This window comes from Strongylocentrotus purpuratus, unplaced genomic scaffold (assembly GCF_000002235.5).
Source record: "Strongylocentrotus purpuratus isolate Spur 01 unplaced genomic scaffold, Spur_5.0 spur5_scaffold_14, whole genome shotgun sequence".
Lineage (NCBI taxonomy): Eukaryota > Metazoa > Echinodermata > Echinoidea > Camarodonta > Strongylocentrotidae > Strongylocentrotus > Strongylocentrotus purpuratus.
In genome coordinates this window covers 1,023,398-1,041,505 of record NW_022145599.1, presented here as the reverse complement: position 1 = coordinate 1,041,505, position 18,108 = coordinate 1,023,398, and the positions used below count along the sequence as shown (strand labels likewise).

The following is an 18,108-nucleotide window of genomic DNA, read 5'->3' as shown; positions in this document are numbered from 1 at the left end:
CAAAACCAAACCAGGAAATATACACGGAAATATGATGATACAAAAGCTATCAAAGCACAATTAGCTTGTTCTTAATGATAACTAAGTAATTTTCTCTCGAAGAAAATTAACTCTATAAGGAGCGTTGCGGTAAGACAGTGATTAAATTATGTAAGACTTTATATTAAAAATGACTATTTATGCTTGATAAACCAATTGTTTGGTTTCATTTATTGGATTCGCACTGTCTATGACTTCATGAATCCTGAAAAGTGATACCCAATGAAAACCGAGACCCTAACCAGCAAATATACCGTGAGGGAAATGTGATACAAAGGCTCTCAAAGCCAGTGATGAAATTATGCAAGACTTTGTATTAAAAAGACCATTTATGCTTGATATACCATTAGAAAAAATAGTTTTGGCGGGAACTCAGATGAGCTTATAGTAACTATGACATCGCGTCCATGTATGAAGAACGTCATTCGCGAAATAGATTCTGCCTTGACAGGACGTGTAGAGAGAGAGACAGTGCGATGATAAAGACATTAAATTCTTCTTCGACGCCTGCACAGCATCAAGTTATTTCAAAATGCGCATTCCTGAATTCAATACTAGTTGCTTCAAGAGGGAAATCAAATAATTGCATCATTAGTTTTGACTGATTGAATCTTCGATTACACGAAACAGATTATAGGCAGCACATCGGTGTTTTGGGGTAAAAATGTCGACGATTCTAACTCCTCCATCCGACATGGAGCTAAACACAAGTTTTACGACGATGATGGGAGACTTCGAAGATGTCGAGAATGCTTCGATGTCGCCATACGATCGAGGTCTGAGTGTTGATCACGCCCCGTCATCAGCTGTAGCCATCATTGAGGGAATCACTATGGTACTCATTTTTGTTGGGGCGCTCTTTGCAAATCTGATGGCAATGACCACTATTCTGACGGATAAAGTGAGTCATTTTTTAAAAATCTTCTTAAATCTATTTCTTATCATAAGAATATTGACTAAATTCTAATTTCATACATTTTAATTTTTAGGTTGGCATAATCGTGACTTTAAAAAGTATTTTAAGGATAATTGATAATTAGTTTGAGGAATAATTTAAGACTTCAAATTCTGTTATATACTGATTACCTTGTTTTGGGCTATGACGCAAAATCAATGAAAGCTAGCTGTTAAAAAAAATCTCAGACAAACTGGAAAACTATGATTGCTTGCATTTATTCATTTCTCTGTCTGCGCGTTTTCCATAAATTAAAAAGAGAAAATTATAGTATTTTAAAATTATCTCTTTTCATCTTACGAAAGCGACTGTTTCTGGGGTTAAGCGTATTTACACGTTTATTTTTGTATTCCAAAACTTTTAACTTAATGGTAGATCATTGATAAAGAATTTAGCTACTGCTATTTTGGTTGAAAACGTTGAATATTGCACAACTTCTCAAACAATACTCGCTTGAAATCCACCAGGTTGACCAAGTTGACTATAAAAGAGTATACAGATAGTAAACAGGAACATGCTACTTTGCATGATGGCTATTAAAGTGCTATGGAGTGAATGTCATTTAATATTTGTCTAAGAATACATTTCACTTTGCAAGAGAGTGAGAGAGAGAGAAAGAGAGAGAGAGAGAGAGAGAGAGAGAGAGAGAGAGAGAGAAGTCTTATAAATTGATTAGCGGTTTCTTTTCCACCAGTACTTGTCAAACTGTATAATGCACACATTTGCTTATACAATGTGACACCCAGTACACAAAAGGCAATCAAATCTAACCACAGTTAATTTGATTTGAAAGCCTGCACTTGGACATTTTTTTTTTTAGAGTTCTGATGATCAGAACAATGACATGCTTTAAATATGCGTGTTCTGAGAGCTTCTGTTCAAGCCTTTCCCATCGCAATTTTAGTATCAATATTCAAGAAGGCTTGTCATTATCGGGGTTTTCCCTGGCCATGGATTTATTTCTATGAGTGCAGGAGTATACTCCACATCCTAAGATCTCATACGTTTAAGCCTGCGGGTGGGGCTCCATTTTTTTTAGGAAGATGGAGTAAATATCAACTAACCTTTTTAGGGTTTTTCAGACATTAAAATGGAGCGAATTTCGTTTCCAGGCCGCCCTTTTGGCATCCGTTTACTTTCCATCGGGGGTTTCTCTGGCCCTGGACCTTCTTCTCTGAATGCAAGAGTATACCCCCTACATCCTAAGGCAATTTTCTGCCCGATTCGATACGTTTAAACCTGCAATGAATTAGTATGGACAATGATAATTATTACTAGTGGAGTAGCCAGGGGGCTTGAATACTCCTGCCCCCTAAACTTGTGTTAACCGCAGGAGCCCCAATTGGCATTTTTTTTAAAGTGCAAAATGATTGAAAATTACCTCACTGTTTGACTTGCAGGTATTGAGAAAGAACTTTCACAACCTCCTGATTCTGAATCTAATTATCGTGGATCTGGGCGTAACCATAACGAGTATGAGCTTCTCTATCTGGTCTATCTATGATGACGGTTACCTGCTATTACATAGTGATATCCTATGTTCGGTAAGTATCTCCATTGATCTCTATTTGATTGATTTTGATTTATTTATTTCTGTTTGATTTTCTTTTTTTTTGCATTTTTACAAATATATAACAAACAAATATTGCAAATTTACACATGACAAAAGAATATATGTAGAATAAAGTGAGGCTGGCTGTAACTAATCGAAAACATCAAACAGGAGGGTGGACAAAATAAGCAAAGCTCGATAGTATGACTACCCTCAAAGGATACATAATAATACAAATATGGAGGAACAAACTATTGGTAAAAGGGAAAAAAGACAGAAAAAAGAAGAAAAAAAAAAAAAAGAATGAGGGGATGCACATCAATATTCACAGACTTATGTGGTAGTTAGATTTCAATTAAAAGATTTTTTTTTTAATGCAAATTTGAATATTGAGTGGCCAACTTGGGATATAATAGAATGAGAAGATTCACGAGGTTCGGACAATCATCTATCACTGGAATGAAACAGCGATACACTTCTACAAATAAATCGTATTTACAAGGAAGACAAGTTTTAGAAGATGACATAAAGACAATGCAGTATTTTTTTATTCATTGTCTAAGAATTGATAAGATTTTGATTTGAGTGCATGGTAATCAAAGTAATCTATCTTTAACAACATTTCTGTCAGGATCCGGTTCTTGTAATTTTCTTCCACGACCATATCTCAATTTCCCTCTCTCTCTCTCTCTCTCTCTCTCTCTCTCTCTCTCTCTCTCCCCCCCCTCTCTCTCTCTCTCTCTCTCTCTCTCTCTCACTCTCTCTCTCACCCATATCCCTCTTGCCCAACTCTCCTCTCCTCTCTGTCTTTTCCCTTTCTTTGTTCAATATGACTCACAATTCCTAAATATGCACATGATACAGCACACACACAAACAAAAACTGAGGCGAGTAAATTATGTAATATTAATACCAATCTTTGTAACAGTTTCAATTCCTTTTATTTTGCAATGTTTGACCAGTTGGCAAAAGGAAACAAATGTTTTCAACAAAAACTGATTGTTTTTTTTTCTCTTAAAAGTTAAAACGAATGTCTATGTTTGGTTTTCTGCATCTGTCTAAATTGAATTTAGAAATATGAGATTGATATGGGTAAGATGAGATATGTAAAGGGAAGGACAATTGAAACAGTAACGTAGAGGGAAATATTTGTAAAATGAAGCATATAATGTATATAATGTTACAAACGTGACGAGACATCACGCATGTCTAATCATTTTCTTCTGTTTTGATATGCTTGTTTCTATGACAATTAAAATAAAACAGGGAAGTAATAAATACTGAGCCGTAGTTTTTTCCAATGAAATTTTATCAGAAATTCCCGTTTGTGAGTGAAGTCATATCCATGGTCAACATCAATTTATTTCCTCAAAAGGGAATAACCTTAAAGGTAAAACAAAGTTTTGGTATGGGGTCAGGAATTTGGTTCAAATGAACATGTTGGACGCATATGCGGTCCTACAATATTCAGTTATCGTTGTCGCGGATGAAATCGAGTCTAAAGTTATGAAATTGTAAATAATAAACTCTTTATGTTGTATAACTCCCTCTCAAGGTCAAGATTATAAATTAAGCTATAAAACAATGTTTTCTTGACTAGAATCTACCGATTAGTTTTTCCCGTTCGGAAATTATATATCACAACTACATATTCTGAGATTTTCATGGTCGCAGCTACCATTGTACGGTCGTATGCGCTATTTGAACTTTTTCAAAATTTACCGGGAGCACCGGTAAATTTTTATATTCAAGTTTCTCAAAAGCAGAAGTGTTTTAGGGGCTAAATTTTCTAGAGCTTATAATACATCCACAGAGGCATCCAAATATATCAAAATTGTAAAGAATCACTATCCACCCAATTTTCAAAATTTCCCAAAACTTTGTATTACCTTTAATCACTGAACAAATATCAGTCTATACCTGCCGTGTAATGTATATACCCAATACATATGGTCTGCTCAATCATGTCGTTGTGATTGTTCGCATTTGTCCACTTGTCAATAGGCTTTTGAAATATACAGATTCCTCGCATGTATATGAGGAACTATCAATGGCAGAAAACAGAATTGTATAGTCCTTGAGTTCCAAAGAACAAAAGAAAGAAAGACGTACTTATCGGTCTTTACGTGTATTATCATGATCATCAATACCATAAAACAGACAAGCGCTATGCTTTTATCTATTGTCACTATCCTTTTGAAATATACTGATTAAACTCTGAAAGTAACTCATCACATGCAAGGGGAACAAAGCGGGGGATTTCAATAGCTATATCTCAGAAAATGAGGGTTAAATCGATACTTCTATATTATGTTTTCAGATGCACAATATGCGACAAAATATTGTTTCATACTCACTGCATCGATTGTTACATTTTATAGGCATGCATGCTCGCTTTAGAACACGAAAATTAGTGGCATCGACGCTCTCTTTCTCTCCTTCCCCTCCCCCTCTCTCTCTCCCATCTCTCTCCTTTCTATTTCTGATTGTCGATGTTCCTTATTTTCCGCGTATCTATCCCACCTCGTCTTTTCTCTCTACTAACTGTCTTCTTTGTCTCTCCTAAAAAAGAGAAAATGAGGAACGAGAAAAACTGAAGAAAGAAAGAAGTAGAGAGTTAGAGACAAAGGGTGGCAGACAGACAGAGAAATGGGAGAGACAGGGGAGAGAGAGAGAGAGAGAGAGAGAGAGAGAGGAGAGGGGGGAGAGGGAGAGAGGGGGAACGGAGCGAGAGAGAGTGAGATATAAAAATAGAAGCATATGAGAGAGAAAGAGGAAAGGGGAGAGAAATACCAAGAAAGAGAATGAAAGAGAGAAAGAGAGAGAGAGAGAGAGAGAGACCGAGGGGGAGAGGGGGAGAAAGAGAGAGAAAGATGAGATATATTTTACTAATGAGTTTGATCAGGTTTAGCTATACTAATAAGATGCATCATCTCGTCTCCATTTCGATGACTTCTCTCCCTTTCATCTGTGACAGGCATTGTGCATAATCTGATATTCGATAGGTCTTCTATTGTATAGAGTCAAAAGGACTGAGTAAAGTTTACTAATCGACCCAAATGGTACATGTTACAAAACAATCGCCACTTGAAGTACAGGCAGGGGCGTAGACAACGGGGGGGATGAGGGGGATGGCATGTACAATCATCCCCCCCCCCCCAGGTTTTGGGGAATGATATTTGCTTACTTAATAAGTCATAATGATGATAATAATAGTAATAATAATAATGATAACAATGATAATATTAATAATAATAATAATTATGATGATGATAATAATAATCCTCATCATTATTGTAATTGTGTTTATTGTTATTAGCCGCATTCACACGGTGAAAGCCAATTCAGACGGTAAAAAAAAAAAAAATCTTACAAGTATTTTGTGGTTATCTTGTGGTTTGGAAACATAACCACAAGATTAAACAGGCGCGGACCTACGGGGGGGGGGGGGTAGGGGGTTTAAACCCCCCTTGGGCGGCCCAAAAAACAAACAAAACAAAAAAAGGAGAAAAAAAAAGAAAAGAAAAAAAGAAAGAAAAAAGAACGCACGCTGGAGAGAAACCCTTTCAAGTGCAAATATTGTGAGGAGATATTCAACTCATCTGGTAACTTAACCAAACACATGATAACTCTGGATATAACTGTGTATTTAACTGTTACTTGATTTAAAAAGACGTTATCATACACTGCTTTTTATGGTCTCCATTGTGTTAATAAAATACGGGGTTCAAATAAACACCCCCCCAAAAATCGGCTCGCCGCTTCGCGGCTCGTGGACGATGCTCCGCATCGTCATTATTGGTCAACCCCCCCCCCCCTTAGCAAAAAGCTAGATCCGCCCCTGAGTCATCCCCCCCAGGTGTACGAACCTGTCTACGCCACTGAGTACAGGTGTTTATACATAATGTCTGTCTGGATACGAATGAAACAAACTATCCGTTTACCTATTCGATTCAACAGTCATATTATCTCAGAGATAATACAATGCTATGTTAAACGTCCGAAAGTCGTGTTTGATGTTAGTCACAGTCCAATAGAGAAATAAAATCATTCCGAACACTAGGCAAATATGACTATTACGAACACTGCAATATTAGCTTCATGATTGTATTCACTCAATTCACTATAGTAAGAATAATATGATGACTAGAGCTGTAAAGGAGAGCTCTACATTCAAAAGAAGGAAAAAACGTGTAGTTGAATGGAATCCCTATCTATACGGTAGAAAGGTGTATGATTCAGGAAAACGGTTCTTCCAGCGTTATTCATTCGATAATCGCTAATAAAGGAAATTAAACTCTTAAAAGGGAAGAATTTTAAGTGTAAATGACTATCATACTATAGTGAGACAACTTAAGAATCTAGGATGTGAGCCGCACTTCAAAACTTCAGCATTGTATCAGTTACAACCGCAAGGTAATTCGTCATTTTATCCTGGTTGTGTTGTTTGATTACCATAAAAACATCCATCTAAGGTCATTTTGTGTTCGTCTTTACATAAAATTATACCTTGAAATACGGACCTGTATATGGATTAAAGGATACTATGACGTGCTAGAACGTGAAACGTGACAAAGTCTTACTGGTATCTCATTGACTATTTATAAGAGTCCCTTTCAAAGATGTATAGTTGTTTGAAAAGGTTCATGGAAGAAACCAATCCTCATGATTCGCACTTCTGTGGGAATTTGCTGAGAAATGTTAAAGTCCGAGTTAAACTGTCATACAAAGCTTGTCTCGGTGACCTACATAGATTACTGTATTGTATATATTAGAAAACTTCATTCTTAATATGATACATGAATATTTTTTTTATACAAAATATAGGCATAATAATTATTACAAATATGGAAGGGAAAAAAGATCATATAGATACATGGAAACAATATTGATAGTTTTAAAAGTATGTATTCATGCATTAGATTAGATAAATATATTAGAAAATGACAAACGGTAAATGATATAAAATCTTCTGTGTTAATAATTTACGTACTTGTGTATTGCATTATGGCATACGTTATATGGATACATAATGATAGCAATAATTATAACGGAAATTATAATTTAAATTACTTGGAGTTCAGTTCGAATGCTCTGAATTTCATTCTCTGATTGTTGGTATAATTGTACGGATTCCAGTCAGTGAAAAACGATTGTCTTACTTTTTTCACCATTTATGGCGCAGCACAATGATCAGAAAGATTTTCACTTGCATATTTTGTTTAGAACATCTAATGCTATATTGCAATTTTTCAACAAACTAAATCGCAGTTAGATTGAATGGTGTGCGGTAGACCTTCTATTGATTTAATAAACATTTTAATTCATGGATTGAGCGTTATGAAAACTCAATTCTATTCTTTCAGCCCAAATCAGGCAAGTCAAAAAATGTCATCTTGCGATGATCATATTTTTCATGCACCAAATTCTGGATTCAGATGTAAAAACAAGGAGCTTGATAAACTATGCAGTTATGCCTTTCTTCTTATATTCCCATAAAGAACGTACAGGGTAAGGGTGATATTTCGTAAGGAGTTTGTTCCGCCATGAAAAATAAATTATACTAAATGTATTTGCTTGTGCCGCTTCATTTGGTAATGTTCCATCTCTTCTTTTTACAAACTACCTTTCCCGTTTCAATGAAAATAATATCATTAAATCACATTCCCTTGATTTGACAAGGCTGTTGGCAAAGCTATTGACATCCGTTTGCCTTCAAACAGCTTTATGTACTTTTCTACCTCTCTGTCTGTCTGTCTCTCTCTGTCTCTCTCTCTCTCCCTCTCTCTCCCTCTCTCTCTGTCTCTCTCTCTCTCTTCCCCATGTCTCTCTCTCTCTCTCTCTCTCTCTCTCTTTCTCTCTATCACTCTATCTATCTATCTCTCTTTCTCAAATGTTTTATCCCTTTCTCTCCCATATCGTTATTCCCCTCTTTTTCTCTCCCTCTCTCTTTATTTTGCTTCACTCTTTTTTTTTCTCTCTCGACTATCTCTCTTCTTCTTATCCCCCCCCCCCTCTGATTATCTGCTGCATGTGTGTTGGCCTGTCTCTTAGTCTTATTGCCATGACTAATATTTGAGTTCTTTAAAACTAATCTTGAGCTCTGACATGCTGATCTTATGCAAGATAATATGGCGTAGATTACAATGGATTGATTATTCATGCAGTCCAAGAGTTGTTTGGACCAAAAATATATAAACGAAAATAGTTAAAAATAAACATTTACATATTTTATTTAACTGCATTAACTTTAAGCTCGACTCGTATGATAACGCGTGTTATTATTTTTTGTTTACACCTGTACCCTTTTCATCATTATTGATAATTTGCTTTGGCCCATTCACTCTTAACTGTCAGTCTTGAATGGGTTGTACAATTAGATAATAATTGTTTACAAAATGAGAGACAGAAAAAAATATATGTAATGAATAAATGTATGAATTGTGGTTTGAGTTTCAAGGCAGAATAAAACCGAACTGACTGATATTTTTAGAGCATGCCCCGTATCTATTTTCTTTTCTAGGTATAATAATTCAAAGAATAGATTTGTAAATTTTCATGGTAGAAGTGATCAGCACATTTCAAACACATGGATACGATGAAGAGAGATGGAAAAAGAGAAATAGGATGAGAGGAAAGGGAAAGGAGTCTAGAGCGAAATGTTTAAAATATCAGGGTTTTCTGAAATATCATCGATACAAATGATGTTACGTATGAGTGCAAAGATACTCTATGTTGAAGGAAAAAAATTCAGCTTATGTATTACATACTAGTAACATATAGCTCACATGTATGCAGCTCCATGAATTCATCTGCAAAAAGCTTTACATTACCATTCTCCCGGGCACTCTTTTTTTTTAATAACCAAGGCAACACGAATGTACCTTTTGATTACTCAACCTTCTTAACTATATCGGGTGGATTCTATGAAGAGGGTAAACGGGTAAGAAAAACATTTTCAGAGAGAGAGAGGTAGCCCTGGAAACCTGCCTATGTAGGCCACATGACCGTAGTCTGCAGGCACAGACCCTAATTTGACACTGTATCAACAAATCATTGTGCCTTGAGAGAAGTCTAGCCCAGCTAGTGTCAGGAGCAGCTACAGTACATGGCCTATGGTAGTCTTATAGTGCAGACTCACTTTTACGACTGACCAGGGTTTGTGCTTGCAGACTAACATGACCGTGTGCAGGGTTAACAACATGTATATGATAAGCATAACGAAAACCCCTTGTATATGACCAGGTTTGCACAAGACCGCTAATTACGATGTACCAAACAGACATCTAGTTTGTTCGCTATTGAAAAAAATACTTTCAATTCATGAAGGATAAGAGATTAATTATTCAAAAATAGCGAGCGCGCTAAAAGGTTGTCGTTGGTGAGTTATCTCCCCGAATCATGACTTGTATGCATCGGTTGTTTAATCTCCCGCTCGTTCGGTTTTAGGTTTTATGATTAATACATTTATCAGTTCTACACTGAAAGATGCTCACATAAATTATTTACTGAGCGAGGTAGAGAAAGTAAAACGTGGTATTCCCCGAGAGGGCTGAGACTATACGATCGTAAAAGATCTAATATACATGTGAAAATGAGCAGCCCAGAAAAAGATAGGCTTCAGGGGTGGACGTACTATTAATTAATGAAGTTTGCTTAACATTTAACAATAATTGCTTAAATCTATTCCACAATCATATATAAAGAGATCGTTTGAAATAAGAGAGAAGAGAGGGCTGGGGGAAATTAAAGAAGAGAGGTAGGAATGGAAAAAAGAAGACAGCAAAGAAGATCCGGGAAACGTATATGAGGGAGATAAAGGGAGAGAGGGAGAGAGGTGTAAGACAAGGGTGAGGATGAGAGTGCAATAAGGCCGGTAAAAAGTACAACTTTGAAATTTTGAGAGAATTTTGAATACTGGTTGTAGATCCATAAATTACAAGTAAATGTTACGTTTTCATTTATGGGTTATGGATAATATATTTGTAAATTGATAGGTACTAAGTACTAAAATAACATTTTAATAATTCATGAAATATGGTCATTTTTAGTTTTTCTGGTAATAATAATGCGATAAGTATGTTTTCAATCATAAATATACAGTTATATACCTTTTCATAACTCTACAGCTCATCTACATCATGACTATGAGGATAAGTTTACATGTTAATGTGTACAAAGCGCGTGATCACTACTGTGAATTCAGCGAGTCAATTAAGTAGGGAACTGGACTGTTGCGAAATCGTCGGTTTTACATTTTAACTATTCTCTAGTATTTGATTTGCGAAGATTTCTTATGTTCTTACAAGGAGGTATGTGGTAAGATACCTTCTCATTTGAAATCGGTTTCTCAGCAAAATTCAAACACGGCTCCTTCCTCGTTGGGGTGGGTAGGGTTGTGACATGCAAACAAAAAAGCATTCATCAGTTGTAAACACTTCAAACTGTGACTATTATATCGTAGTATCCATTACCACTTCAACATTCAGTTACCTGTCAAAAATTGACTTTCGATATGTCAAAAAAACAAACAGAGAATAAACCTCATTAAGATAAACAATTTCTCTTTGTTTCTGTTTTTTGCTCGATAAGCAAATCAAGTGGTAGGAAAGCGAAAGTTTGAATATACAAATTAAGTAATATGAGGTTAGTTGCGTCAGCATGTTAACTCATTAAGATAAACAATTTCTCTTTGTTTCTGTTTTTTGCTCAATAGCAAATCAAGTGGTAGGAAAGCGAAAGTTTGAATATACAAATTAAGTACCATGAGGTTAGTTGCGTCAGCATGTTAACTCATTTGATGTTCAATGTTTTTTCCGGACTGATACGTGCGAATCTGACTGACACTAATTGCATTATAAAACAGGCCCATAATTTTATGAGTAGCTAAGGGGATGGGTTGCCAAAGGAGCGAAAGAAAGGGAGAGAGAGAGTAAAGGCAATATTACAAAGAATATGATTACGACGCATTCACACCCTTCCTTTACCCGATGACCTTGTTCATTTGCATTGCATCTCAAGTGTAATTCTGGTGTGCCCCCCCCCCCCTGCTGAATTTACGTTTTACGCCTTGGATTACGCCTTCGTTCGACTTCAAAGTCATTCACAGAATATCAACATAAGTGTATCTCGAAAATAAAACGGATGTGAACCGTCCGGTCTGAAATGTTTTCGTTGTTTTGAAAATTTGCTGGCAATTTCCTTGAAGAGAGAAAAGAGGGGAAAATCAGGGGAAAAAAACGTAGCCGCCTTGACCATGATGATAATTAATAGCCACACTCTGAATGGCCGTGATAATACAAGGATGTGATCCGGGTGTTTTCACCCCCGGATATTAATACGTGGGCAAGGTCAAGCAAACACATCCGGTAGACCTACTAGGGTGCCAACGCTTTGTCATGATATAGTGGTATTATATATGGTGGTCATATTTGCTATAAATAAAAATCATCAAAAGCCCTTTGTAAGTCAACTTTTCCTATACATAGTTACTTTTTTCATAATGAAAAGAGGGGGAGAGGGGGAACAGGGGGAGAAAGAGAGTGATAGAGAGAAAGCGAGAGAGGGAGAGAGAGAGAGAGAGAGGGGGAGAGAGGGAGAGAGAGAGAGAGAGAGAGAGAGAGAGAGAGAGAGAATGAATGGTATGCACAGCCAATTTACTAAATTATCTCTTTTAAAATAAGCTTGTTCAAAATAGAGGGTAGCAATTATTGAGAGCGATTGTCTGGGACAATATTAAATTAAATACTTTATACGCCCTCGTTAAACGTTTGGTAATGACATGATCAGAACTGATTTAACAAAGGATGTATGTCTATCGTGATATTTTATGATAGGAATAATTCTATATCTCATTAATTTGTTTGATTGATATCCCCGTGCCTCCATATTTACGTCGAACGGATATTGCTTGCTTCTCATTTTCATTTCTTTCAATTATGTATAATGACAAATACACACACCATTGGCGACTCTATATAATCAAGCAATTATAAAGATGAAGATTAATCATGAGAGAATCGATGTGCATATAGATTTAATTAATGATTCCTGCGGAAACGCTTTGTTTTTCTTCTAATTTAGACAGCAATGTTGATTATTGTTCAATGATGTATGGACAGAGATTGTATGCCTTATACGTTGGTATGAATGCATAATACAACTATGCAGGATTCCTGTTTTCATACAATAGGGAAACCAACTAAATATAGTAAGAATGCATATCAATTTGAGTTATACAGTCAAAGCTGCTTTAGTGACCACCTGTCTACAGGGGCCACTTTTCCTGTCTCCCTAGGGTGGTCTTTATAGACAGGTTTCACTGTATAACACAAATTCAATATATATCTATATCTCTATCTCTCTCTTTTTTTCTCGCTCAATCTGTCTATCTCTCTTTTTCGCTCAATCAATCAATAAATCTATCTATTTATCCATTTATATCTCTGCTTCCCAGGTGTCACATGCATATTCACCTTTTTACATAATATCAGTGAAGGGATGTTCCTTTGTCTACCTGAGGAACTGTATTTTTTGTCCGCTTTCTTTGTATGTCATGTTCATAGTATCTCCCTCCCTCCTATCCCTCCCTCTATCCCTCCAACCCTCCCTTCCTTAGTCCTATTTTCTCCTGTTGTACTTCTCCCCTTTCTTTATCCCTCATACATCCTAGCGCACTTGAATCATTCCGAATGTTTTTATGTCTCTCCACCTGTCGTTCACATTATATTTATGATGTACAATCACCTTTATTTATGTAACTATTTAAATCAATTTGATATCATGATAGATCAATGGTTTCGGCGCCGTTCTTTTCACCTTCGCCAACTTCACGACGATCCTGGCCATCTCTCTGGACCGCTACCTGACCATAGTGTGGTCCACCAGGTTCCCTCCTACCAAGTGTCGTGCCATTGGTTTCATCATCTTCTGTTGGTTTCTACCCATCCTCAATGTCCTTCCTCCAGCCTTTGAGTTCCTCTCCGATTTTAATTATCATCCTGACACACATCACTGCTCACCTAAGTGGGAGGATTGTCTCTATTTCATCATCTGGTTTACTTTCATCTTTGGTGTAACTGTTCCTATCATGGCCTTTTCATACATTGCTGTTATCTGGACTATCAGACGACAGGAACTTCAGGTAGGAATTTGAATTAAAGATATTTTACACCTGATTTTCAAAAATGAAAAGAACAATAAACAAATAACCATATATTTTAAGAGTAATCGAACATGTAAAGTCATAACTATTTTCTTATTCCCCGTCTGTTTGACTTATTCATGTATGATACCAATGGCAACATGAGAGTTTTAGAATTACGGTATAACTGCTAAATTACATAGTTTTGAAGTACGTTACTACGATAATACCCCATTCTTTAAACAGCATTTTACAAACTTTGTGCATTTGCTACTTTCAGATGATATACTCGCTGCTAGGAAATTTTTGAGGTATTGATTCAGCTCGTCGTACTGAAATGCTCGTGGTAGACATACCTTGGTGCTATTATGTACTTTTATATCAATACAATGTGATTTGTGTGAAACGAGAATCAAATCAGAGTCATTCTGATTAATTTCTTCATCCTTTTCCTATCAGCTAAGGTCTCATGCTGCTTTCAAGAAAGGCAAAAACAGCAACAGCAAGCAGACGAGTGACGGCGGAGTGATCAATGTTTCGATGGACATCGTAAGCAATGATCAACCAGAAGGCTCCTCCGCTGATTGGCCCAAGTCTTCGGACGATATCGGAACTTCTGATTATGACGTCACAGAAGACGAGGGGGCGAGTGGTGGAGTTGGGATAAAGGATCACGTGATCGCCAAGCCACAGAGAAAGAAGAAGAAAAGGCAGCAGCTACTCTCCAAGCTAGACAAACTCAGTGCGGACAAACGGGTAGCATTGACAGGTATAAATATGTTAGCTTCTTTTGTGTGTGGAAAAAGTATATACATGGGAATCCAAATTTTGAGGTGTGTTCACTTTGGTCTGGAATTACTTTTGAATTACCCCTCCAATAATTATGTCGATATAATATGTTGGCATATTCACATCATTCGTAATCTAGTGCGAATATAATTAGTATCATTCTTTTTATAAGCCAAATAAATGTTCCCTAAATAATGAACATCAGATCCCTCAAAGTATTTGTGTGGTTATATATTTAGAAAATTCGTCACCCCAAATCACTGACTATAGTAACTTTCTACTTTCATCACGTTCACATCCCTGTCTATCATGGAGTTCCTTAAACTCCTTTATATGTATATCGTATTTACACCCATTCTGCTGTTTACGTCCATTTAAAGGTACTATGTCCCTTTTGCAGCCAACCTCAAATTTTGTAGAACTTTGTATCTGTAAAATTTAAATGTTAGCAGTGTCCTAATATTCAAATTATGCAAGGAAACCCGTTTACTTGCTAGACTTCACTGTCTGACACTATTGAGTGATTGACTTCTTTTTTTGTGGTAATAACATACATAAAAGGAGCTGTAAAGTGTACATGAGCATTTGTCTATCAATAACCCACTTCTTGTGATGGCCAAAATTAAACTGAAAGAATCTTTTCGCAGCATAAAACGTATGACCATTCGATACAATGGTCTGAAAATCAGGACTATTACTTATTGGCTCTATAGCTCCTAAGTCGATTTGACAACTAATAGTCGTTATTTTCTCACTTGAAGACATTTTCAAGTCCCACTTTTTTTAGGGAAGTTCTCAATTAGTATTATCTTTCAAATGCCATCGGAATTTAACCTTTTCATTTTTTGGCCTGTAAATGGGACATAGTGCCTTTAACACGTGTTTACATACCGTTGTAATATCTTCAATGTTCGTAGCGCGTAACGAAAGCGCATCCCCTTGAAATAGGTCATAAAAAGCACATACATTTCCTAAAATAAATTTCCTTTATTAATTTCTCGAGCATGTATGATTAAATGGACATGTCCAGTCATGTACATGTGTATTGACATCAAATCATTTACAGGCTAGTGTAATGACAAAGTGCAATGTCTGTCCAATTTAAGGATTTAAAGGTCGTAAAAACAGCTAAACCTATGGTATATCAAGTATCTCTCTCATTCCTCCCATTTCCTATACATTCATCCACTTTAGACAGTACCCCCTCCTCCCTTGAAATAAAAAAACTGCATTCTCATCTGATAGTTTATTTACACAATCATCCAGTAACTGTTTAGAAGTACAATTTCTCATGATGCAATCCCTATAAGATGAACCTCTTCAGTGTATCTTTGCATATTTTAAAGAATTTACCCCGTGTTATATTATGTTGAGAAGTCCTGTTAATGACAGATACAGTATTGTTATCTTTTTGATCTATTATTTACTCTCGTCGCACTTGCCCATCAATGATTGATTATCTCGATTTTAGAGAGCTCTCGCCGAATTCGTTAAATTTTATTTGACTATTAACTATCTCATTTGCTACCCATATACTCAACGGACCTCATAAAATGAATACCTTAACCTCGTTAATTTTTCATCATTCATAATTTTGCATTCATCGCTTTCCAATGTGTGCGTGAAAAAAGAATACATTTAGCATTACATTTCTTTATCTCTCTTTCTCCGTCATAATTAATTTTATATTATAATAACTGTTAATATTCTGTATACATGTACAACCAGGCGCGTACACAGGGGGGGGTTGGGGGTTAAACCCCCCCCTTGGTTTTTTATGTGTGTAAACCCCCCAACCCCCCCCCCCCCCCCTTTGGATTTTTTATTTTTATTTTTTTATTTTTTTTATTATTACATTTTTTTAAAACAAAAATACCAAAAATATTCACATGGCTGACCTAAAACAGTTGACCTTACCCTCCCCCTAACGGAGCAAAATGTCAAATTTTCAAATTTCGAGACCAAAAAAACAAAAGCAAAAGTGTCCCCCCCCCCCCTGCTTATTCAGCGGTCGGCTGAGTCGTTGCGATTTTTTGGGGACCAAAAAAAAAAGTGTCCTCTTACCCCCCCCCCCCCCAACCCCCGCTTATTCAGCGGCTGGCTGAGTTGTTGCGAAATTTTTCGGCCCGATTTATAAATTTTAAACCCCCCCCCCCCCCCCCCCCCCCCCCCCCTTGTAAAAATCATGTGTACGCGCCTGTGTACAACCATGTTTTTTGTTGGTTCCAATCGAGATAAAAATGTAATCAAACAAAGTACATGCATCTGTCTAAACCATACATGAATGCTCATCAATTCTCAACATAGCAATTAGGGGATATTTGGTTCTCCAATTTGTATAATTCTCAATTTAGCTGTATTGAAATATAAAATATGTGCATTATATTGTCGATGTGTATTTGGTAATGTGTGTCGATGTCATTACCTATTAGTGACAAATCTAACCGTATACATTTTTGCATTGTACCCCCTGCTTTTGACCTTGCCTTAAACTAGTTCTATTTAATGTTTTCTCCATTCCAGGTATTCTTCTAGTGATGACAACCATCGTTTGTTGGACACCATACTTCATCATTCATTCTTGTTTCATACCAATCAATCCATCTCATTGGTTAGGCGTGGTTAGTATGTGGTTAGGTTATTCAAACTCGTTGCTCGATCCGCTTGTTTATTCGTTCATGAATCGACGCGTGCGCGCTAGATATCGCGCGCTGATTGGTTATCGCATTGACTGGAAGTCTTTACGCAGCCGATTGGCTAGTATCTTTCGGAGGGGCGGAGCACAGTGATAAACAAACGAGCATTAGGCATTTAAAAACAAAAGATGTTGTATTGCCCTTTGCGACCGACCCCAAAATCTTGAAATCTACGGTCGGCTTTTTAAAAACCATTTCAAGCATTCAAAACTGAGAAATATCAGCCCAAAGAGGGAGTTTCAAAAAATAATACAAAATTCCAACCGACCGACCCGTGTTTTGGCACCTAAAGGGCAATACCATATTTTGTTTAGGCCTTATGGAGCAGGACGGGACTGCTAGTGTGTTTCTCACATTATTTTCTTTGTAATTAATCATACTGGTAATCAACACCAGGCCTTTGTTCATTTTGATAACCTCTCTTGACGTTATGTATATTATCCAGATAATCCAGTGTACTATTCAGACTTAATGACTCTTATTACCATTTGTAAAATATAAAATAAGACTTTGTCAACCCTCCTGTTTGATGTTTTCGAATAGTTATTTTATTCGAAATTATATTCTTTTGAAATGTGTAAAATTTGTTTTGTTTGTTATATATTTGTAAAAATGCAAAAGAAAAAGAAAATCTAAAATAAAGGAAAAAAAAATCAAATAAAATCAAATGTTAATACATGTATTTGCATTGTGTACCACGTTTTATAAGTATTCTCAGGTTTGAAAATCGTAGAAAATCTACTAGTTCTGTTAGGACGATAGAGTTTGAAAACGAATCTGAACTACAGAAAGTCGTTGTATGTTGTTGCGATTGTACATGTGTCAATATCAAAAGAAAAAGGAAATTGAATATCAAGTACGATTAGATAGCCGCGATTGAATGCAGATACAGGCATATGTAAATCACCGTTCCTTAGCTCTATGATATTTAACA

The 18,108-nt window shown here is 36.3% G+C and overlaps 1 protein-coding gene across 1 annotated transcript; it reads left to right on the top strand.

The window, feature by feature from the left end:
• The first annotated feature begins 418 nt into the window (after positions 1 to 418).
• Positions 419 to 17,362, top strand: LOC100890963 (5-hydroxytryptamine receptor 1). Its single transcript, XM_003725423.3, has 5 exons — positions 419 to 940; positions 2,395 to 2,538; positions 13,336 to 13,689; positions 14,149 to 14,458; positions 17,002 to 17,362. Exons 1-5 carry the CDS (start codon positions 704 to 706, stop codon positions 17,265 to 17,267), a joined length of 1,311 nt encoding a protein of 436 aa, XP_003725471.2. The 5' UTR covers positions 419 to 703; the 3' UTR covers positions 17,268 to 17,362.
• The last annotated feature ends 746 nt before the right edge of the window (positions 17,363 to 18,108 follow it).